We start from the raw sequence: 25156 nt of genomic DNA, 5'->3' as shown, positions 1-25156 counted from the left end.
CATCTTCAGATATTTAAGTTGTGATGATGTAAATGCTTACTTAACTGTGCAAATGGAAGAAAAGAGGTATAGATAACATCTAAACTAGAATAATAATATAGTCTTGGCTATCACGCTCATGCTCAGTCACTTCAGTCATGTCTGACTCCTTGCAACCCTATGGACTATAGCCCACCAGGCTCCTCTGTCCATAGGATGCTCCAGGCAGGATTACTGGAGTGGGTTCCCACTTCCTCCTCCAGGGGATCTTCCTTACCCAGAGGTCGAACCCAAGTCTCCTGTGTTGACTGCATTGCAGGCAGATTCTTTATCTCTGAGCCACTGGAGAAGCCCATTCTTGGATATATACTTAGATAATAAATATATTAATAACATCTGGGATAATACTGCATATATTTGGCACCCATAACATATTTATTGGGGCTTCACTGGTGGCTCAGTGGTCAAGCACTCACCTGATAATGCAGAATATGTATATTTGATACCTGGATTGGGAAGATCCTGGAGCAGGAAATGGAAACCCACTCCAGTATTCTTGCCTTGGAAATTCCATGGTCAGAAGAAGCCTAGTGGGCCACAGTCCTTTGGGTCACAAGAGTCCAACACAACTTCGTGATTAAACAACCTATTTATTGTATGACTAAATTAATGCATGAATGGAGGCAATTTAAAAAATTGTTTTTCTATCATTTCCTATCATTGAAAAATTTGTACTCAAATTAACTTAATAAGATATCATGGATATATACTTAAAAAGAAAAATCAGCTATGAAAATAATAGCAAACAATAGCAACAAAAACAGCTACAAAGAAAGAAAGAAAGAAAAGGCACCCAGATTCAACAGGAATACTGTCTTTATTACTGACGGGAGTAATAATGGCAGAAGTAATACTGCTTTTCTTAGCAGATGAAATGGTCTTCCATATTTCCACTGCCTACTCTAACTGAAAATCCTAAGGAATCTGCAAAACTCAAAACCCCTTAGAATTAGTAAATAAATTCAGCATGATCACAGGATACAGGTTCAATCAACTGTATTTCTATATGCTAGTTATGTCTTGCCCACACAAGTAGTAGATATGGGCAAGACATTACTAGTACGACTAGTAAGACGTAACATCTATTACTGTGGGCAAGAATCCCATAGAAGAAATGGAGTAGCCCTCACAGTCAACAAGTCCTAAATGCAATACTTGGGTGTAATCTCAAAAATGACAGAATGATCTGTGTTTATTTCCAAGGCAAGCCATTCAGTATCACAGTAACCCAAGTCTGTGCCCCAACCACTATGCTGAAGAAACTGAAGTTGAATGGTTCTTTGATGACCTACAAACCTCCTAGAACTAACACCAAACAAAGATGTCCTTTCCATCTTAGGGGACTAGAATGCAAAAGTAGGAAGTCAGGAGATAACCTGGAGTAACAGGCAAGTTTAGCCTTGGAGTACAAAATGAAATGGGGCAAAGACTAATAGAGTTTTGCAAAAGAATGCACTGGTCATAGCAAACACCCCCTTCCAACAACACAAGAGACGACTCTACAAATGGATATTACCAGATGGTCAATACTGAAATCAGATTGATTCGCTTCTTTACAGCGAAAGATGGAGAAGCTCTATACAGTTAGCAAAAACAAGACCAGGAGCTGACTGTGGCTCAGATCATGAACTCCTTATTGCCAAATGCAGACTTAAATTGAAGAGTGAACTGAAAGCCACAGGCCCATTCAGGTATGACTTAAATCAAATCCCTTACAATTATACAGTGGAAGTGAGAAATAGATTCAAGGGATTAGATCTGATAGACCGGTGCCTGAAGAACTTAGGAGAGAGGTTCATGACACTGTACAGGAGGCAGTGATCAAGACCATCCCAAGAAAAAGAAATGCAAAAAGGCAAAATGGTTGTCTGAGGAGCCTTACAAATAGTTGAGAAAAGAAGAGAAGCTAAAAAGAGACAAAGGAGAAAAGGAAAGACATACTCATCTGAATGCAGAGTTCCAAAGAGGAGCAAGGAGAGGTAAGAAAGCCTTCCTCAGCAATCAATGCAAAGAAATAGAGGAAAACAATAGAATGGGAAAGACTAAAGATCTCTTCAAGAAAATTAGGGATACCAAGGAAATATTTCATGCAAAGATGGGCACAATAAAGGACAGAAATGGTATGGACCTAACAGAAGCAGAAGATATTAAGAAAAGGTAGCAAGAATACACAGAAGAACTATACAAAAAAAAAAACAAAACCCAACAACTTAATGATCCAGATAACCATGATGGTTGTGATCACTCCCTAGAGCCAGACATTCTGGCATGTGAAGTCAAGTGGGCCTTAGAAAGCATCACTACAAGCAAAGCTAGTGGAGGTGATGGAATTCCAGCTGAGCTATTTCAAATCCTAAAAGATGATGCAGTGAAACTGCTGCTCTCAATATGTCAGCAAATTTGGAAAACTCAGCAGTGGCCACAGGACTGGAAAAGGTCAGTTTTCATTCCAGTTCCAAAGAAAGACAATGCCAAAGAATGCTCAAACTACCACACAATTGCAGTCATCTCACATGCTAGGAAAGTAATGCTCAGAATTCTCCAAGCCAGGCTTCAACAGTACGTGAACTGAGAACTTCCAGATGTTCAGGCTGGATTTAGAAAAGGCAGCAAAACAAGAGATCAAATTGCCAACATCCGTTGGATCATCAAAAAAGGGTATACGTGTAACTCTATGGCTGATTCATATCAATGTATGACAAAACCCACTGAAATGTTGTGAAGTAATTAGCCTCCAACTAATAAAAAAATAAATAAAAAAAAAAAGAATATGTGTGTAAAAAAAAAAATAAAGCAAGAAAGTTCCAGAAAAACATCTATTTCTGCTTTATTGACTATGCCAAAGCCTTTGACTATGTAGATCACAACAAACTGGAAAATTCTTCAAGAGATGGGAATACCAAACCACCTTCCTTGCCTCCTGATAAATCTGTATGCAGGTCAAGAAGCAATGGTTAGAACCGGATATGGAAAAACGGACTGGTTCCAAATTGGGAAAGGAGTACGTCAGGGCTATATATTGTCACCCTGCTTATTTAACTTCTATGCAGAGTACATCATGCGAAATGATGGGCTGGATGAAGCACAGGCTGGAATCAAGATTGCTGGGAGAAATATCAGTAACCTCAGATATGCAGATGACACCATCCTTATAGCAGAAACTGAAGAGGAACTAAAGAGCTTCTTGATAAAAGTGAAAGAGGAGAGTGAAAAAGCTGGCTTAAAACTCAACATGCAAAAAACGAAGATCATGGCATCTGGTCCCATCTCTTCATGGTATAAGATGGGGAAACAATGGAAACAGTGACAGTCTTTATCTTTTTGGGCTCCAAAATCACTGCAGATGGTGACTTCAGCCATGAAATGAAAAGATGCTTGCTGCTTGGAAGAAAAGCTATGACCAACCTAGACAGCATATTAAAAAGCAGAGACATTACTTTGTCTAATCAAAGCCATGATATTTCCAGTGGTCATTAATGGATGTGAGAGTTGGACTATAAAGAAAGCTGAATGCTGAAGAATTGATGTTTTTGAAGTGTGGTGTTGGAGAAGACTCTTGAGAGTCCCTTGGACTGCAAGGAGATCTAACCAGTCAATCCTAAAGGAAATCAGTCCTGAATATTCACTGGAAATACTGGTGCTGAAGCTGAAGCTCCAATACTTGGGCCACCTGATAGTGAAGAACTGACTCATTGGAAAAGACCCTGATGCTGGGAAAGACTGAAGGCGGGAGGAGAAGGGGATGACAGAAGATGAGATGGTTGGATGTCATCACTGACTTGATTGACATGTGTTAGAGCAAGCTCCAGGAGCTGGTGATGGAAAGGGAAGCCTGGTGTGGTACAGCCCATTGGGTCACAAAGTCAGACATGATTGGGCGACTGAACTGAACTGACTTGTTATGAACAGTCTGAAAATGAACCTCAAAAAATTTTATTCAATAGCACAAGAAGTAACATTTAGTAAAAATTTAAGAAATACAGAAAGAATTGTAAAAAATAATTGATACTTGTACATTGAAAACTATAAATCATTGTTGAAAGAAATTAAAGAAGACCTCAATAAATGGAAGTCACTGTCCATGGATTGGAAAACTCAATATTGTTGAACTGGCAATGCTTTCCAAATTAATTGAAAAGCTTAAGACAATCCTTATAAAAATTCTTACTCTAATTCCAGAATTTTAAAAACTTACCCTAAAAGTAATTTGGAAGTGCAGTTCTTTTAGAATAGTAAAAAATTTTTGAAAAATAAAAAGCTGAAGTACTTATACTTTCTGTACTTCAAAAGTTACTACAGGGCTACAGTAATCAAAATAGTGTAGTACTGGCATAAAAATAATCATGTAGATCAATAAATCAAAAATATCAAGAGTCTAGAAATAAACACATTTGTGTTCAATTGACTTTTGGCACATATACATCCAAGGCAATTTAGTGGGGTAAATAGTATTTTTTTCAATAAATAGTGGGAGGACACTAGCTATCAAGAACATTTACAAGGCATGCCAAAAGACATACAGAAAAATTGAAGAGATCAAGCAATCTTTAGAACCAGTCATAGAAGGGATGTTGGAATTATCATACTGGGAATTTAAAACAACTGGATTAATATCCTAAGGGCTCTAATAATAAAGTAGATAACATGTAAGAATTGCTGGGCAATGCAAGTGGAGAGACAGAAATCCTAAGAAAGAAAGAAACAAAATTAGTAGGTTGAGCATGACTGAAGAAAGAATCTCTGCGCTAACTTATATATAAGGTTTCGAACACCTTAACAGACACCTCACCAAAGAAGATATGCAGATGGCAAATAAGCATACAAAAATATGCTCTGCATCATACATCATCAGGTAATACAAGTTAGAACAACAATGAGATACCAATACACATCAGTTAAAATGGCGAAAACCTACACCACCAGATGCTGGAAAGGACGTGAAGCAACAGAAACTCTCATACATTCTAGTGGGAATGCAAAATGGTACAGCCATCTTGGAAGATAGTTTGGCTGCTTCTTAAAAAATCCAAACATACTCTTACCATAAAATCCAGCAATTGTGCTCCTTGATATTTACCAAATGGAGTTGAAGACTTATGCCCCCCTACAGCCTCCCCACAGCAATCCCTGCCCCCACAAAAAACCCTGCACATGGATGTTTATCACAGTTTCATTCATAATTGCCAAAAACTTAGAAGTACCAAAGACGTCCTTCATTAGATGAAAGAATAAATAAACTATGGTGCATCAGATAATGAAATATTGTTCACTGCTAAAAAGAATTTGATATCAAGCCATGAAAAAACATTAACAACATTAAATCCATAATTAATAAGTGAAAGATGCAATCTGAAAGAGGCTACGCATTGATTCCAACTATAGGATTATGCAAAAGATGAAACTATGGACACAGTAAGAAGATCAATATTTGCTAGGGATTCAGGGGAATAGGATTGAATAGGCAAAGCACAGAGAATCTTCAGGGCCATGAAAATACTCTGGTAAATCTATGGCTGATTCATATCAATGTATGACAAAACCCACTGAAATGTTGTGAAGTAATTAGCCTCCAACTAATAAAAAAAAAAAAGAAAAAAAAAAGAAAAGAAAATACTCTGGAGGAGACCATAATGGTAGATACATGTCATTATACATTTGCCTAAATACATTGAATGTATAATACCAAAAGTGAAGCCTAATGTAAATGATGGACTTTGGGTGATTATGATGAATCAATATAGGTTCATCACTGGTAACAAATGTACCAGTCTAGTGGGAGATGTTGATAATAGGGAGGCTGTGCATAAGGGGGATGGGCAGAGGATATATAGGAAATCTCTGTACCTCCTCTTCAATGTTGCTGTTAACTAAAACTTTCTCTAAAATAAACTCTTAGGAAAAAAAAAAGGTCCTGAATTTGAGTATTTACTTTATTCTTTCATATAACATATACAGAGCCAGCATATTTTTTTATACCTTTGTGAGTTTGAATTGACTTCAACATTTTATTCTTGAACTTGGAAAGTGTTAAAATATCTCTGAGAGGTTTTGTTTTGTTTTTTAATGTAACGATTTTTGCCAGTGTCTCTTCCTCTCAGAAATCTTCCTCATTTGTCAGTATCATTTTCCTCATTTATGTTGATAAATTCACCTTTACTAATTTCCCCTGGCTGCATACTTTGAGTCTCTTGTTAAGTGACTGTCAACATTCACATATGCAGCTGTTCTTTATCTTCACCTATATTGGATTTGAATTTCACTTTCGGTGTTAATACTTTTTATTTCTTCCCTACCCCTTCTTCTTTGTTGGCAAGTCTTTCTTTTGATTAGCCATTTTTCTAAGATGTCATTTGAGTTTATCACTGAAAGACAATGAGGCAATGCAACTATGTGCTTTGCTGTGTGTGCATGAACCAACTAACAGATAATCAGTGACCAGTCAGTAACCGATTTTGAAAAATAGGAATATGATTGACCACTGGTTATGAAGTGCATATGTTATTTGTGGAATAATTCATGGACTGAACAGGTAACGGCTTTACATTATGCAAATACTCACAGTTAATATGACATGGTAACAAAAACTTGAGCTTGCTCTTCAGGGAACTGGTATTATTTTATATATATATATATATATATATATACACACATATATAACTATTATGTATGTTATATTACTATATTACAAATAAATGTATAAATATATAACTAATCTTGATTAATTGAAATTTGTGCAAAGCAAAGAGTTCACATATAGAATTGTGCATGCATAGAATTTGTTGTGTATGTGTGTGTTCTTTGGCATATGTGTTCTATTTTTGAGCTGCTAGATCTTTAAAATGGTATCCTTTTATATGTTTCTAAGGAGACCTGTTTCATTCATTTTCATTAAAGATAGTCTCCACAATGGTTTTGTGACTAGTCAATGGGGATTGTCAGTAATTTCTTATATAGAAAAACTTTGTAATCTATTTTAAAAATATTATTATATAGTTTTGTTTCTGAAATATCAGAACCCTCAACATGAAATTTATATTATGTTAATTTTTGTTGAAGAGATATTGAAAATATTTTTATTTTTGGAGTAAAACATTTTAAGGTAATGAAATAAGAAGGAAGTTTAAGAGTTTTGAATTTATTTTATACCATGTAGTTAACTTAATGGAGAAAATAGCCCTTATATATCCATTTAGTTTGAAAGTACTGTGGTACACGATGGTACTGTGACATCTTTTAAATTCAGTTTAGTTTATTCATCTAAGAATTCTGAATTGTGATTAAGAGTACTTATGCAACATAAACACGCCATTTGTATTTTAATTTCTTCAGAATTGTTCCCTTTGCTCATTTGAAAATCTAATCTTTTTCTTTATAGATAATTCAGTTTAATATGATAGTTACATATAAAGCTGTATAGTTATTTAAATGTTTCATTTTTATTTAAATAGTAACTACTCATAACAAATTTACTAGGAGAAATTTTCTATACTTTTGTAAAATAACTTTAAAAATGTTTCTAGATATACTCCCAGTAGTGGGATTGCTGGGCCATATGATAGTTCTATTTTTTATTTTTTTAAGGAACCTCCATACTGTTCTCCATAGTGACAGTATCAATTTACATTCCCACCAACAGTGCAAGAGGGTTTCATTTTCTCCACATCCTCTCCAGCATTTATTGTTCGTAGATTTTTTGATGATGGCCAGGATGGGGTTGGGGTGGAAGGGAGGAAAAAGAAGTAGCTGATGTATGTATACATATAGCTAATTCACTGTGTTGTACAACTTTGTAAAGCAACTATACCCCAATTAAAAAAAATACCAGTGTTTCACAAATAAAGGTGATCACCATGTGAAAAAAAATGCTTCTACATTTCTGTATTCTTCTGCTCTAACACTATAAAAATGCTTTCCCCTGCTATGTGTTCTCATAGTTACCATAGACTCTCTCTATTATTTGTTTACTCCATACAGATGAGCTGATTATATAGTATTTTAGAAGGTGATACAGATACATGTGGCAAAGAAAAATTTAAAGCAATGAAAACAACACAGTGCCCAAGGTCCAGAGTAGTACAGGTAATGAACAATGTGGTTGTCTGGAGGAAGAGTGTTTCACACAGAGTGTAAGATCCTGAGGCAGAAACATGCTTAGTATATTGATGTAACAGAGGACTCTAGAGATGGTGGAGCAGAGCTGTGACATGGTGAGTAGTTGGAGATGAGATCAGAGAGTAACAAAGGACCGGTTATTATAAAATCTTACAGACCATTGTAAGAACTTTGATTTCTACCCTGAGAGAACCGAGGAGCCACTGGAGGACTTGCAGAGGGGATAAATGATATGGCTCATTACAGGGTCACTTTGATAGTTGCACTGAGAAAGGCAAACAAGAGCAGGGACAGAGAAAACTGTCCAGTTCAGCTCAGTCGCTCAGTTGTGTCCAACTCTTTGCAACCCCATGGACTGCAGCACGCCAGGCTTCCCTGTTCATCACCAATTCCCAGAGCTTGCTCAAACTCATGTCCATCAAGTTAGCGATGCCATCCAACCATCATCCTCTGAGAAAACTCTTAGGTGAAACCATATTGATTTGGACTAGGGAGGCAACCGCAGACATCTTAAGGAGTGATTAGATTCCATGTATATTTTGAAAGTAAAAGTGAATAGATTTCCTAATTGATTAGACACAGAGTATGAAAGAAGAGATGAGCTGAGAATACTTCCAAGAGTTCTGACCTGAGGTTTAGATTGTGACCTCAAAAGATTGTAGGACGAGTAAGTTTTGGAGGAATATGGGGAGCTCAGTTTGGAGCATGTAAATTCTGAGATGATTATTAAACATTCAAATGATGAAGGCCAATAGATTGCTGGATTTAGGACTATGGAATACAGCCAAGGAGTTCAGTGGAGATATTAATTATAGTTTCATTAGAATAGGGGACATGTCCATCTTGTTTATTCCAGTGTGCCTTCTTTCTATACAGTGTTAATACTTACAAGGTACTTAAGAAATAACTTCTGAGTGAGTGACTACAAGTTTAGTGATTTGTGTGCTGGTAAATGTTTAACCACAGGCTCTCTAAAGAAAAAATAAACAGAGCAAAACAAAATTCATGATTTCTAGCATTTGCAGATTTCTTTGGTGCAAGTATTCCTACTATGATTTCAGGCTACCAAAGTACATCACTGACAGCAGAGTTGAGAAGAAATATGCACAGTTGATTCCCTCGAACAAGTAATAAAGCAGCTCCAGAACAAAACTGAGCCCTTTGTTGCTTAGTGATATAATCAGATACATATTTTCCTTACTTACAGGTATGGAAAAATATACATAATCTTGACACTTGGGCAGATTTGAAGGTAAAGAAATTTGTAGATGATAATACATATGAGCTCAAAATCAAGGACTTGAGCAAATATTTAAAAACCTTTGTCATATACCAGACTGAATAATAGAAATACTGAGCTAATTTATCCCTGTACCTTTAGGCAGTCTTCTAAATTACTCCACACAAATGTGATATCTTTGCATAATTCCTGAGAAAAAAAATTCAATTTACAAATTAATCCATTGTAATATTAACAGTACTCTCTTGCCAGAGTGTCTTCATGATTTCTAAGTTAGCCAAAAAGTATGTTAAAAATGTTGCCATAAAACATTTATCAATAAAATATCTATACAAAGTTTAATCAAGTCATTTTCTTCTTGAGTCCAAACTCTTTGGCTTGACTCTTTCAGAGTCAGTATTAGGTTTTTAAACATTATTTACTTATTTAATATTTAAAAAATTTTATTGTGATCAAATATACCAAACATAAAATTTACTAGATAACTAAATCTAGGTGTACAGTTCAATAACACATTCACATTGTTGTGCAACCATCAGCAACATACATCTTCAGAACTTTAATTAACACTGTATTTTGTTTCATGTAAAAGGAGCACATTTTACTGTAGATAATTAGAAAAGGAAAAGTAGGAAAGAAAATAAAATTACCCAAAGTCTCACCATTCAGAGCAAATCAAATCTACATCTACCTTATTGTACTATAGAATTAAATTAGACTGTTAAATCCATTGTCTAATAATTCCTCAGATCCTGCTAAGTCTAAAATGGCTTTCAGATTCTGACTGTATGATGAAGTGGTGGGGCTGCAAATCCCAGATGTATGTTTTACAGCATCTATTTAATGTACCAGTGAGCAAGCCTTAATTAGAATGGTTTATTCCCAGAGCAATGAAGCATAGGGAAGTAGGACAATCCCTCGTCCTGGACACATAGTTTAGAGCTGAGCCCCAGGAAGAGACAGTTGCAGGTAGAAGATGAAGGAACACTGGTCATTAAGAAATTGTTAATGGAGCGAAGCTTAGGGAAAAGATAATTTCTCTGAATTCTATATGGAACACAAATAGACATCACAAAAATATCAGGCAGAGGGCAGTTTGTAACTTAAGACTTTTGCAGGTTTCGAAAACAGCCACTGGGAAAGGGCATGGCTTATTCCAGACACGCTATTATGCTCTGTACTAAAGTGTTGACATTGCTTTTTCTTTGTTGTTTCTCTCTCTCTCTCTCTCTGGCCAGGGCAGAGTAGGGAGGATGGAAATGTTAAAGACTACTGATAAACTGTTATCAGACCTTTCTAGGGATTCTTTGAAATAACTGGAGACTAGTTGTCCTTGAAATAACTAGCAAAAAATGGTTTATAAGTAAAGGTTATGGGCTAAAAAGTGTTGGATATGTTAATGTTAGCACATTTTTATATATGTGCATAGAGACTTGATAGAATTGATGTTATATTCAAATGTAATTTCTAGTTTTCTAGGTAAAATTTGATTTTTAAATGCTTCAACATTTATTTGCTCACTTCTTTTTGTTGGGGGGTTTAGCTGTTTTCAGTTCTTTGAATTTTGATTTGAAAAATATTTTTGAACCTGTTGGAAAATTGCACCCCTGAGAGACTGTTGACAATACATATCTAACTACTAGATTAAATCATATAAAATAATGACATTTTAAGCAATAATAATTGGCAGTTACATATGGTTCAATCTAAAAGCATGTGTAAAAATGTCATATTTACTACAAGATAGCAATATCTGTAAATTTTAATGGAAAAAGGTTGTATCTCATCACTTTATTTTTATTTGATTACTTTTATGATTATTTTATTCAGTAGTCTGGATTGTGAGCTTACCATGTGCCAGCTATTATGATATACATAAGGATACAATAGGGCTAGTTCAGTTCAATGTTCAGTCATTTCCGACTCTTTGCGACACCATGAATCACACCAGGTCAGGCCTCCCTGTCTATCACCAACTTCCGGAGATTACCCAAACTCATGTCCATTGAGTCAGTGATGCCATCCAGCCATCTCATCCTCTGTCGTCCCCTTCTCCTCCTGCCACCAATCCCTCCCAGCATCAGGGTCTTTTCCAATGAGTCAACTTTTCCCATGGGGTGGCCAAAGTATTGGAGTTTCAGCTTCAGCATCAGTCCTTCCAATGAACACCCAGGACTGATCTCCTTCAGGATGGACTGGTTGGATCTCCTTGCAGTCCAAGGGACTCTCAAGAGTCTTCTCCAACACCACAGTTCAAAAGCATCAATTTTTCAGTGCTCAGCTTTCTTCACAGTCCAACTCTCACATCCATACATGACCACTGGAAAAACCATAGCCTTGACCAGATGGACCTTTGTTGGCAAAGTAATGTCTCTGCTTTTTAATATGCTATCTAGGTTGCTCATAACTTTCTTTCCAAGGAGTAAGCATCTTTTAATTTCATGGCTGCAATCACCATCTGCAGTGATTTTGGAGCCCACAAAATAAAGTCTGGCTCTGTTTCCACTGTTTCCCCATCTATTTCCCATAAAGTGATGGGACTAGACGCCATGATCTTAGTTTCCTGATTGTTGAGCTTTAAGCCAACTTTTTCACTCTCCTCTTTTACTTTCATCAAGAGGCTTTTTAGTTCCTCTTCACTTTCTGCCAAAAGGGTGGTGTCATCTGCATATCTGAGGTTATTGATATTTCTCCTGGTGATCTTGATTCCAGCTTGTGCTTCTTCCAGCCCAGTGTTTCTCACAATGTACTCTGGATATAAGTTAAATAAGCAGGGTGACAATATACAGCCTTGATGTACTCCTTTTCCTATTTGGAACCAGTCTGTTGTTCCATGTCCAGTTCTAACTGTTGCTTCCTGACCTGCATATAGGTTTCTCAAGAGGCAGGTCAGGTGGTCTGGTATTCCCATCTCTTTCAGAATTTTCCACAGTTTATTGTGATCCACATAGTCAAAGGCTTTGGCATAGTCAATAAAGCAGAAATAGATGTTTTTCTGGAAGTCTCTTGCTTTTTCGATGATCTGGTGGATGCTGGCAATTTGATCTCTGGTTCCTCTGCCTTTTCTAAAACCAGCTTGAACATCTGGAAGTTCATGGATCACATATTGCTAAACTCTGGCTTGGAGAATTTTGAGCATAACTTTACGAGCGTGTGAGATGACTGCAATTGTGCGGTAGTTTGAGCATTCTTTGGCATTTCCTTTCTTTGGGATTGGAATGAAAACTGACCTTTCCCAGTCCTGTGGCCACTGCTGAGTTTTCCAAATTTGCTGGCATATTGAGTGCAGCACTTTCACAGCATCATCTTTCAGGATTTGAAATAGCTCAACTGGAATTCCATCACCTCCACTAGCTTTGTTCATAGTGATGCTTCCTAAGGCCCACTTGACTTCACATTCCAGAATGTCTGGCTCTAGGTGAGTGATCACACCATCGTGATTATCTGGGTCATGAAGATCTTTTTGTACAGTTCTTCTGTGTATTCTTGCCACCTTTTCTTAATATCTTCTGCTTCTGTTAGGTCCATACAATTTTTGTCCTTTATCAAACCCATCTTTGCATGAAATGTTCCCTTGGTATCTCTAATTTTCTTGAAGAGATCGCTAGTCTTTCCCATTCTGTTGTTTTCCTCTATTTCTTTGCATTGATCGCTGAGGAAGGCTTTCTTATCTCTCCTTGCTATTCTTTGGAACTCTGCATTCAAATGGGAATATCTTTCCTTTTCTCCTTTGCTTTTCACTTCTCTTCTCACAGCTATTTGTAAGGCCTCCTCAGATAGCCATTTTGCCTTTTGCATTTCTTTTCCGTGGGGATGGTCTTGATCCCTGTCTCCTGTACAAAGTTACGAACCTCCATCCATAGTTCATCAGGTACTGTGTCTATCAGATCTAGTCCCTTAAATCTATTTCTCACTTCCACTGTATAATCATAAGGGATTTGATTTAGGTTATACCTGAATGGTCTATTTTCTTCAGTTTAAGTCTGAATTTGGCAATAAGGAGTTCATGATCTGAGCCACAGTCAGCTCAGCACAGAATAAATAAATGTATTAACGCTGTATGGGTTTGTTAAGGCTTTTGGACTATTAAATAAAACATATTAAATTACTTCCTTAAAGTTTCCAGGTAAAAAACAATGACTGTCACTTAAAAAACCTTTAAATATATATTTTTTTGTTATGTAGTGTTATTGTTTTTTTTCCCATTTATTTTTATTAGTTGGAGGCTTTTTACTTTACAATATTATAGTGGTTTTTGCCATACATTGACATGAATCAGCCATGGATTTGCATTATTTCCCATCCTGATCCCCCCTCCCACCTCCCTCTCCATCTGATCCCTCTGGGTCTTCATAGTGCACCAGCCCCGAGCACTTGTCTCATGCATCCAACCTGGGCTGGTGATCTGTTTCACCCTTGATAATATACATGTTTCGATGCTGTTCTCTCAGAACATCCCACCTTTGCCTTCTCCCACAGAGTCCAAAAGTCTGTTCTGTATATCTGTGTCTCTTTTTCTGTGTCTCGTTTTTCATATAGGGTTATCGTTACCATCTTTCTAAATTCCATATATATGCATTAGTATACTGTATTGGTCTTTATCTCTCTGGCTTACTTCACTCTGTATAATGGGCTCCAGTTTCATCCATCTCATTAGAACTGATTCAAATGAATTCTTTTTAATGGCTGAGTAATATTCCATTGTGTACCTGTACCACAGCTTCCTTATCCATTCGTCTGCTGATGGGCATCTAGGTTGCTTCCATGTCCTGGCTATTATAAACAGTGCTGTGATGAACATTGGGGTGCACGTGTCTCTTTCAGATCTGGTTTCCTCGGTGTGTATGCCCAGAAGTGGGATTGCTGGGTCATATGGCAGTTCTAATTCCAGTTTATTAAGGAATCTCCACACTGTTCTCCATAGTGGCTGTACTAGTTTGCATCCCCACCAACAGTGTAAGAGGGCTCCCTTTTCTCCACACCCTCTCCAGCATTTATTGCTTGTACACTTTTGGATAGCAGCCATCCTGACTGGCGTGTAATGGTACCTCATTGTGGTTTTGGTTTGCATTTCTCTAATAATGAGTGATGTTGAGCATCTTTTCATGTGTTTGTTAGCCATCTGTATGTCTTCTTTGAAGAAATGTCTGTTTAGTTCTTTGGCCCATTTTTTGATTGGGTCATTTATTTTTCTGGAATTGAGCTTCAGGAGTTGCTTGTATATTTTTGAGATTAATCCTTTGTTGCTTTGTTTTCTATTATTTTCTCTCATTCTGAGGACTGTCTTTTCACCTTGCTTATAGTTTCCTTTGTTATGCAAAAGCTTTTAAGTTTCATTAGGTCCCATTTGTTTATTTTTGCTTTTATTTCCAATATGCTGGGAGGTGGGTCATAGAGGATCCTGCTGTGATTTATGTCGGAGAGTGTTTTGCCTATGTTCTCCTCTAGGAGTTTTATAGTTTCTGGTCTTACAAGCCAGAAGGGAATGGCAGGACATACTTAAGTATACTTAAGTAATGAAAGAGAATAACCTACAACCTAGATTACTGTACCCAGCAAGGATCTCATTCAGATATGAAGGAGAATTCAAAAGCTTCACAGGCAAGCAAAAGCTGAGGGAATTCAGCACCACGAAACCAGCTCTTCAACAAATGCTAAGGGATCTTCTCTAGACAGGAAACACAGAAAGGCTGTATAAACGCGAACCCAAAACAACAAAGTAAATGTCAACGGGACCATACCTATCAATAATTACCTTAAATGTAAATGGGTTGAATGTCCCAACCAAAAGACAAAGACTGGCTGAATGGATAGAAAAGCAAGACCCCTATATATGCTGTCTACAAGAGACCCACCTCAAAACAAGGGACACATACAGACTGAAAGTGAAGGGCTGGAAAAAATATTTCACGCAAACAGAGAGCAAAAGAAAGCAGGAGTTGCAATATTCATATCAGATAAAATAGACTTTAAAATAAAGGCTGTGAAAAAAGACAAAGAAGGACACTACATAATGATCAACAGATCAATCCAAGACGAAGATATAACAATTATAAACATATATGCAGCCAACATAGGAGCACCGCAATATGTAAGGCAAACGCTAACGAGTATGAAAGAGGAAATTAACAGTAACACAGTAATAGTGGGAGACTTTAATACCCCGCTCACAACTATGGATACATCAACTAAACAGAAAATTAACAAGGAAACACAAACTTTAAATGACACAATGGACCAGCTAGACCTAATTGATATCTGTAGGACATTTCACCCCAAAACAATCAATTTCACCTTTTTCTCAAGTGCACATGGAACCTTCTCCAGAATAGATCACATCCTGGGCCATAAATCTAGCCTTGGTAAATTCAAAAAAATTGAAATCATTCCAGTCATCTTTTCTGACCACAGTGCAGTAAGATTAGATCTCAATTACAGGAAAAAAATTATTAAAAATTCAAACATATGGAAGTTAAATAACATGCTTCTGAATAACCAACAAATCATAGAAAAAATAAAAAAAGAAATCAAAATATGTATAGAAATGAATGAAACTGTAAACACAACAACCCAAAACCTATGGGACACTGTAAAAGCAGTGCTAAGGGGAAGGTTCATAGCATTACAGGCTTACCTCAAGAAACAAGAAAGAAGCCAAATAAATAACCTAACTCTACACCTAAAGCAACTAGAGAAGGAAGAAATGAAGAACCCCAGGGTTAGTAGAAGGAAAGAAATCTTAGAAATTAGGGCAGAAATAAATGCAAAAGAAACTAAAGAGACCATAGCAAAAATCAACAAAGCTAAAAGCTGGTTTTTTGAAAAATAAACAAAATTGACAAACCATTAGCAAGACTCATTAAGAAACAAAGGGAGAAGAACCAAATTAACAAAATTAGAAATGAAAATGGAGAGATCAGGACAGACAACACTGAAATACAAAGGATCATAAGAGACTACTACCAGCAGCTCTATGCCAATAAAATGGACAACTTGGAAGAAATGGACAAATTCTTAGAAAAGTATAACTTTCCAAAACTGAACCAGGAAGAAATAGAAGATCTTAACAGACCCAGCACAAGCAAGGAAATCGAAACTGTAATCATAAATCTTCCAGCAAACAAAAGCCCAGGACCAGATGGCTTCACAGCTGAATTCTACCAAAACTTTAGAGAAGAGCTAACACCTATCTTACTCAAACTCTTCCAGAAAATTGCAGAAGAAGGTAAACTTCCAAACTCATTCTATGAGGCCACCATCACCCTAATTCCAAAACCGGACAAAGATGCCACAAAAAAAGAAAACTACAGGCCAATATCACTGATGAACATAGATGCAAAAATCCTTAACAAAATTCTAGCAAACAGACTCCAACAACATATTAAAAAAATCATACATCATGACCAAGTGGGCTTTATCCCAGGAATGCAAGGATTCTTTAATATCCGCAAATCAATCAATGTAATACACCACATTAACAAATTGAAAGATAAAAACCATATGATTATCTCAATAGATGCAGAGAAAGCCTTTGACAAAATTCAACATCCATTTATGATTAAAACTCTCCAGAAAGCAGGAATAGAAGGAACATATCTCAACATGATAAAAGCTATATATGACAAACCCACAGCAAGCATTACCCTCAATGGTGAAAAATTGAAAGCATTTCCCCTGAAATCAGGAACAAGACAAGGGTGCCCACTCTCACCACTACTATTTAACATAGTTTTGGAAGTTGTGACCACAGCAATCAGAGCAGAAAAAGAAGTAAAAGGAATCCAGATAGGAAAAGAAGAAGTGAAACTCTCACTGTTTGCAGATGACGTGATCCTCTACATAGAAAACCCTAAAGACTCTTCCAGAAAATTACTAGAGCTAATCAATGAATATAGTAAAGTTGCAGGATATAAAATTAACCACAGAAATCCCTTGTATTCCTATACACTAACAATGAGAAAACAGAAAGAGAAATTAAGGAAACAATACCATTCACCATTGCAACAAAAAGAATAAAATACTTAGGAGTATATCTACCTAAAGAAAAAAATCTTTAAATATTTTAATTAATACTGGACTCTATGCTCTGAAATTTTCCTTTACTGTATATTAATAAGGGCTTCCCTCACAGCTCAGTTGGTAAAGAATCTGCCTGCAAAGTAGGAGACCCAGTTTCAATCCCTGGGTCAGGAAGATCCCCTGGAGAAGGAAATGGCAACCCACTTCAGTATTCTTGCCTGGAGAATCCCATGGACAGAGGAGCCTAGCAGGCTAAAGTCCATGGGGTCATAAGAGTCGGACATGACTTAGCGACTAAACCACATATATTAATAAGCCTCCCTAGAGTTTCTAACTTAACTTAAAAATGTGCTTAGAAAATGGAAGAAAATATTTTCTAATGTCCCTATATATCAAGTGGTATATACCATATAATTAAAGAGATAATATTTCTATTATATTAACTGTTCTATTAATAATTCTCTAACATCTGCATTCTCAATTAAAACATAGGTAAATATATGTGAGATGTTTTATATATACATATAACATATATAGCATGCTGCTGCTGCTGCTAAGTCACGTCAGTCGTGTCCGACTCTGTACGACCCCACAGATGGCAGCCCACCAGGCTCCCGTCCCTGGGATTCTCCAGGCAAGGACACTGGAGTGGGTTGCCATGTCCTTCTCCCGTGCATGAAAGTGCAAAGCGGAAGTGAAGTCGCTCAGTCGTGTCCAACTCCCAGCGACCCCATGGACTGCAGCCTACCAGGCTCCTCCGTCCATGGGATTTTCCAGGCAAGAGCACTGGAGTGGGTTGCCGTTGCCTTCCCTGATAGATAGCATAGAGAAGTGCTAAGTTTTAATATTAACCTGCAGTTATCACAACTACTTAGGAGTCATAAGAAAGTGTAGAGGTTAAGAACAGTAGGGGTCCTGGAGTGGACTGCAGTGGTTTGAAGCGCTACTGCGTGATCCTGTGAGAGCTGAACATCTTTCAGATAAATGTTGTGTTCAAATGTTACATTTCAAAATGGCAAACTTGGGAAGGATAGTGGAGAGAAACAGTGACTCTTCGTTGGCACTAATTCCACTGTGTGTGTGTGTGTGTGTGTGTGTGTGTGTGTGTATGTGTGTGTGTGTAAAGATGGTGAAGTAGCCTTATAGACAAGAAGGAACTGTGTAGAACTTAAAGATGATGTTTTGGTCTATAGAACATATATAAGATTTGCAAGAATTTCTAACAAAGCAAATGAATAGGATGTTTCAGGATAAGATCAGAACCTGTGAGCTCACATTCAAATCTTTAGTAGAATTATTAATTACATTAAAAATGTGAAGTTAGAAATCAAGCAATTCTTCCAGTGCAGAATGAGTGCAAAACATGTAAAGGAAAACACAGTGTTTTTATTCAAAATATGTGACTGTTGGTTTGAGGTTTTCCATGTGTAAAATACAAATGTTCATTAGGGAGGATCTGCAATCCTTTTCAGGTCTAAGATTTCTGAGGTCAGAGGAGGTTCTAAGCATTTTGCTACAGCTGAAGCAAAGCCATAAATGCCTGGGTCAAAGCTGAAGTAGTTTTAAACCTCAGAAGATCTTTTTGATTTTAGGCCGAGGGACACAAGGGCTTCCCAGGTGACACTAGTGGTAAAGAATCCATCTGCCAATGCAGAGACACAGAGATGCAGGTTGGATCCCCAGATTGGGAAGATCCCCTGGAGTAGGAAACGGAAGCCCACTCCAGTATTCTTGACTGGAAAATCCCATGGACAGAGGAGCGTTCAGGCTACAGTCCATGGGGTCACAAAGTGTCAGACACGACTGAGCACACACACATGGAGAGGGACACAGTGAGTTCAATACACTTTTCATTTAGGCTGGGAGGGCACAATTCAGTTTATATTAAATGGGAATAGAGGGGCTTCCCAGGTAGCAGTAGTGGTAAAGAACACACCTGCCCATGCAGGAGACATAAGAGACATGGGTTCGATCCCTGGGTTGGAAAGATCCCCTGGAGGAGAGCATGGCAACCCACTCCAGTTTTCTTGCCTGGAGAATCCCATGGACTGAGGAGCCTGGTGGGCTACAGTCCATGGAGTCACAAAGAGTCAGACAGGACTGAAGCAAATTAGCACAACACAGTACATGGGAAATTATACTCAATATCTTGTAATAACCTATAATGGAATGTAACCTAAGATAAAAATGGGAATAGAAAACACTCACAATTCAATAAGCCAAGTGTTGCTATCACAATCTAAATGATGTAATCCTTTATCAATTAAGACCTAATTAGGGCTTTTGTAATTTTATGGTTATTTCAATAAAGCAGTAATTATATTGGGAACTAAAATTTCTTCAAGCATATACTGTTCACTTTTCTATATGGGACAGGGAGTCCATACAGCCATAACCAAAGACACATGACTTGCCTGAACTTTCTAGGAGGGGTTGAGCTTGCCAACTTCAATCAATAAAATGCAAATGCCACAGGACTAGTATACTCAGTTCATGTTTGGTAAGACACCAATGCAGATAGATTCTGTTGACTGGTAAACTATTGAGAATTCTAATAAATGTTATATTTGTATACCCTCAGGTTTGTAAAAATTATCTCTGTAATTTTTTTTATCCAACTATGTGCTCAAATGAAAGCAATTTTTAACTTAACGATTCTGAAAAGATTTTCAATATCTGAACTGAATATGCCTCAGATTTTGTTGCAAATTGTATGATCCTAAATTTTGAGTAGTTTTGGTAATTGAATAATGTTTTCTAGTAAGGAAAGAGTAAAGTATAAGTAGTAAAGCATTCATTGATTTCAAACCAGTGAATGTGATGAAATAGCATTACATTATCAATTAGAATAACTCCAATGTTATTTCAGATTTTGCATAAATATTGGTAGAAAGTAACTCGGAAAATGACCTTTTTCTCCCCTCACATACTTGAAACACTAAATTTTTTTCCCCTCACAGACTTTACACACTAAATTTTCATCAAATTTCATAACGTATCATTAACATTTTAAGAACATTGTGAGAATCTTATAACCTGATATGCTAATGCCTCTCCTCCAGATTAGAGCAAAGAATAAATCAAACCATACAAAACTAAAGACAGATGCCCAAACCAAAGAAACATTCCTTTCTATCTCAATGGAGCAAGATTAGAGGTGGTTCCACTTGTTTTCCAACTTGGAACTGACTTTGTTTCTTCTTTGTACTCACTTTTGTGCCTACAAAAATGAAGGAGTGAGATATTCGAAAACTAGAGATAGAGGGGAAGAGAAGACTGGCAGTTTCAGAGGCTTTAAAAAATGTGGTTTTGTGCTTACATATTCTAGTCAGTGGTAACTAACCACTGCTCCTTCAATTTAACCCCATGGGCCTGGCATTTGAAAATTGTTTCTAAAGCTTTATGCCTTCAATACCTTCAATTTCAAAACAATAAACACAGATGATGGACTGATGGAAAAAAGCAATTCTTTTTTCTTATTTTTTCTCATAATGGTGACTTAATGTAGTAAGAATTAATATTAAGCTCCATGTTATTTTCAAACACGTTTGTTAATATAGAAAAAAGTATTCTTTCCTTTTCATGGATGAGAACATTGATACTTGAAATTAAAATCACTTCACCTCCCCCATCCCCATCAACCCCATGGAAACTGCCAATCACAAAATGGAGACTAAAACTGACTGTTGTGGTTCATTTTTAGCATAATATTGAATTAAAGTGTAACCATCAATAACAGGGCTTCCCTGATAGCTCGGTTGGTAGAGAATCTGCCTGCAAAGCAGGAGACCCTGGTTCAGTTCCTGGGTGGGGAAGATCTGCTGGAGAAGGGATACGCTACCCACTCCAGTATTCTTGGGCTTCCCTTGTGGCTCAGCTGGTAAAGAATCTGCTTGCAATGCAGAAGACCTGGGTTCAATCCCTGGGTTGGGAAGACCCCTAGAGAAGGGAAAGGCTACCCACTCCAGTGTTCTGGCCTGGAGAATTCCATAGACTGTGTAGCCCATGGGGTCTTTAAGAGTTGGACCTGATTAAGTGACTTTCACTTTTGCTTTCATTAGTAACAGGTAGATATTTACCATTGTCTTAACACAGTCTGCATTGTCCATAATATTCCATATGGGGAAGCAAACACACACTGAAATTTCATAAAATGGATTATAAGAACAAATATTGGATGTCTCTCCAGCTTCTTATAATTGCTTAAGAGTCCCGGGATTCCCAGAGTAGATGGGGGAACATTCTAAAAGATTATCTTTAAACAGTTATTAAGTGTCATGCCTCATTTCCTAACCACTTAGTCTTTGGGCTTTTTCTTGCCTATCATCTGAATGAATCAGGTACCATCTTCCAGGCACAGAGTTTACCTAGCTCATGGTCTCCACAGATTATTGGAAGTGAAAGATAACCTGAAGAACTGGAGAAACTGCTGGCTGATAGCAATCATTTTGAGGGAGCTTGTTGCCTCTGATGGATCCTCCATTAACTGGGAGACCAAAGCAGTGTTGGCCCTGGGGCAAGGATCGGGTATAGAATGGATGGCATGAGAATCAGCAAACCAGAGAGAGGAGGTGGGTAGCATTCATTTTTCCGACGGAATAGTGACTGACAGAGAGGACGAAGCCCCAAAAGTACAATTTAAAGGTAACAATTTTTGTGGCAATTGTTTGAAGCCATTTGAGAAAATGTACTAGCGTTAAGTGTCTTTAGTTGAGTTTGTCCTACTTGGAATGACAGGTTTCCCCATCTCTTTCATTCACCTTCTTCGTTCCCTCTAGATGACCTCAAAGGGGATTAGGGGTTTAGGGTGGGAGTGGGGAGGCCCTAAGAACAGAACAAGTTCAGCCACTGATGGACCCATTTGTAAATGGGTTCATCATCATCAGTGTTAGTCACTCAATCGTGTCTGACTCTGTGACCCCATGGACTGTAGCCCTCCAGGCTCCTCTGTCAATGGAATTTTCCAGGCAAGAATATGGGAATGGGTTGCCATTTCCTTCTCCTGGGGATCTTCCCAACCCCGGAATCGAACCTGGGTCTCCTGCATTGCAGGCAGATTATTTATTTTCTGAGCCACCCAGGTTAGTGACCTCCTTTAAGAACTTTCACCTAGTCCCTTTCGTTTCATCAGATCCCTTTTGTCACCATTTCCTTTTAACCTTATCCCACTGCCCGGCTGCTCTGTTTGCCTCCTCCTCCCCCTTCCTCCCGGTATTCTCCTCACCTGTCCACCGAAATGGCTGTCATAGAGTAGATGCTGGCGAACACCGCTGTGATAGGAAAGAAGTTCTGGAAGCGACAGTAGTTGGCGCCGAAGTACCACTCGCTGTGCAGCGCATAGATGAAGTTGACCAAGGTGTTGAAGGCGGCCGTGGAGGCGTCGGAGAAAGCCAGGTTCACGAGGAAGCAGTTGGTGACGGTCCTCATGCGCTTGTGGGCCAGGATGATCCAGATGACGATGAGATTCCCGAAGACGGCCACGGCCACCACCACGCCGTAGGCTAGGGACCAGAGCGCGATGCGCCAGGACGGCTGCACGAACTGGTTGGTGATGTTAGACCGGGGCTGCGAAGGCGCGGGGGAGGCCGCCGCCAGACCCAGCGGGGAGAAGGACGCGGAAAGGTTGCCGGCTCGGACGAGCAGTTGCAGCCACTCAGTCTCAGCTTCTCCCGCGGCTGCCCCAGTCTCGAGCGCGGCACTCAGGTTCCCGGTGTCCGCGCCGGCCATTCCCCGGTCCGTCCAGTTCGCGGCTACGGGGAGCGAGGCCATAGCGATGGGTGTGCGACCCGAGTCCCCTCGCTCACCCACCGTCAGCCCGGCCCGTCTCCCGCGAAGTTCTTCTCTGCCTCCCTGTCGCTTCGCTGCTGAGCGGACCTCAGCCCCGCCCCGAATCGAGACGGAGAAGGTACCACAGCCCTTGCTGGTTAAGGGATGCTTTGACCCTGCAGATGATGGGGAGAAAGCAGGCGCTTTCTCCAGAAGCGACTTTGAGCATCTATCGAGCAGGAAGGATGAGACAGTCTGAAAAAAGTGATGTTAGGGACTGGCGCCAGCGGAGACCCTCCGGGAATCACTCCTGCGGGAGTTTCCCGGGCACCAGCTGAAGCGCTGAGGCTCAGGAGCCGCTGCGAGCTTTATAGTCTCTTACAGGGCTCTGCTTCGGTGACGTTGTGGGGGCCGCGGAGCTGACAACCCCTTCCTTCTAGGAAGACGACTGCGCTCCTTTCCTCCACCCCCGCCCTCTGGGTTTCATTCATTCGCTACTCGCTGGAGCTTGGCGGGTTGACAGGCTCAAGCAAGGGCTGCACTTTCTCATCTGTAATTAAAATCTCCACAAGATTGTCTTTCGTCTTTTAACTTCAAGATATTTTGCTGAGGTCCCTGCTTTCAGTTGTATTGTGGACTCTTATTTTCTAAACCAATTAAACCATTCACCCCTAAGGCATAGTCAAGGTCCCAGAAGATTTTCTGGCAAGATCGCCTGTGGGTGCAGTTAGCTGAGGAATGTGAGCCCCAAGAACCGGTCGCTTTGTTCCACTGGTTTTTGGAATTTCACTCGAATTTCTGCTTGTGTGTTTCTGTTCTCCCTTCTCAGATCCCGTTGCTTTTCCGCCTTCCCAAATCTACCCATTCCCTCTCTCCCTGTAATCTCTATCACCAGAAATTTGTCCCCTCCTCTCTCCTAACCCCCAGGCAGAAGGAGACTTTGGTCTTTCCCAGAGGGTTCTTCTCAGGTTGGAATGCCGTAACATGCCGAGGGTAAATCAGAAATATCGAGATGTAGGTTTTCTTGAAACACAAGGGCAAGACTTAACTTTCGTCATTTCTCTGGGATGAATGTAGCCTACGAACAGTCTACGTAAGTACACAGGGCTATAGAGTTTTGAACATTTGGAGCCTTGGCTTTCAGGGCCTGATCATGTTGACATGCTAATGAAAATAAGACAGTAACCTTAATATCACGGGCAGGCCTGACTCCTGAGCTTTGGTTGAGAGCAGGTGAGCTGGAGTCTGTGCTTAGGTGGATCTCACCAGCCATTTATCAGGATGTTCCAGAGCCTTTTATTAGTCTCTTTTATTAGTCTCTTCTGGTAGAAGAGATTTAGGGCTACACGTATTTTAGCAATCTCCCCAAAACACTTGAAATCTTCCCTCCCCCCCAACTTGAGCTCTTTCCCCTCCCCCTACTTGAGCTCTTTGTGTCTTGATTTCCTCACTTGAAAGTGAAGATTTTTTTTTTTTTAAATCTAAATTTCAGGGTGAACATGGGGATGATAACAGCCTTTCAATAACACCAAGCAGGAGAGAGACCTAAATAAATGGTAGTGCCCGTCTCTCTTGTTACAATATGCATTACATCCAAACATTTTCAGGTAAGATGTATTGGAGAGCAAGTTTGATTTGCTTCAAGAGAACATAGCTTGTAATTTGTGAACACTATTCTTTAGTGTAAGTACCTATTCCTTAAAAACCCTAATTATTGCATATGTGGACTTAGGGTGATGCATAATATTTTCTTTCTTACAGTTTTTATGACAAAAAGTTAGTGCATAGAAATAAATGTGAGGCACCCTGATAATAAGTCTATGGACACAACCCTGCTTAAAAATAAATGCATGCTGAAAAAGATAATTATCAAAGGTTATTATTTTCTATTTCTTCCCAGAAAGACCTGAAAAACATGTGATAAATCATAAGTTAACAGATACCACACTTCCTGCTAATTAATTCTAAATTAAATTGTTT

The 25156-nt window shown here is 38.7% G+C and overlaps 1 protein-coding gene across 1 annotated transcript in view; it reads right to left on the bottom strand.

Annotated features, from left to right (window-relative positions):
* The window catches only part of TACR3 (tachykinin receptor 3), a 74008-nt gene extending 50472 nt beyond the window's left edge, over positions 1-23536 (bottom strand). Inside the window, exon 1 of the mRNA XM_061164289.1 lies at positions 22635-23536. Coding sequence (XP_061020272.1) covers positions 22635-23179 — 545 coding nt within the window. The 5' untranslated portion in view covers positions 23180-23536. The remainder of the gene's footprint in view (positions 1-22634) is intronic.
* Positions 23537-25156: the final 1620 nt, after the last annotated feature.

Source organism: Dama dama, chromosome 17 (genome assembly GCF_033118175.1).
Source record: "Dama dama isolate Ldn47 chromosome 17, ASM3311817v1, whole genome shotgun sequence".
NCBI lineage: Eukaryota > Metazoa > Chordata > Mammalia > Artiodactyla > Cervidae > Dama > Dama dama.
Note: the sequence above shows the minus strand (reverse complement) of the source record. Positions and strands in the feature narration are given on the sequence as shown.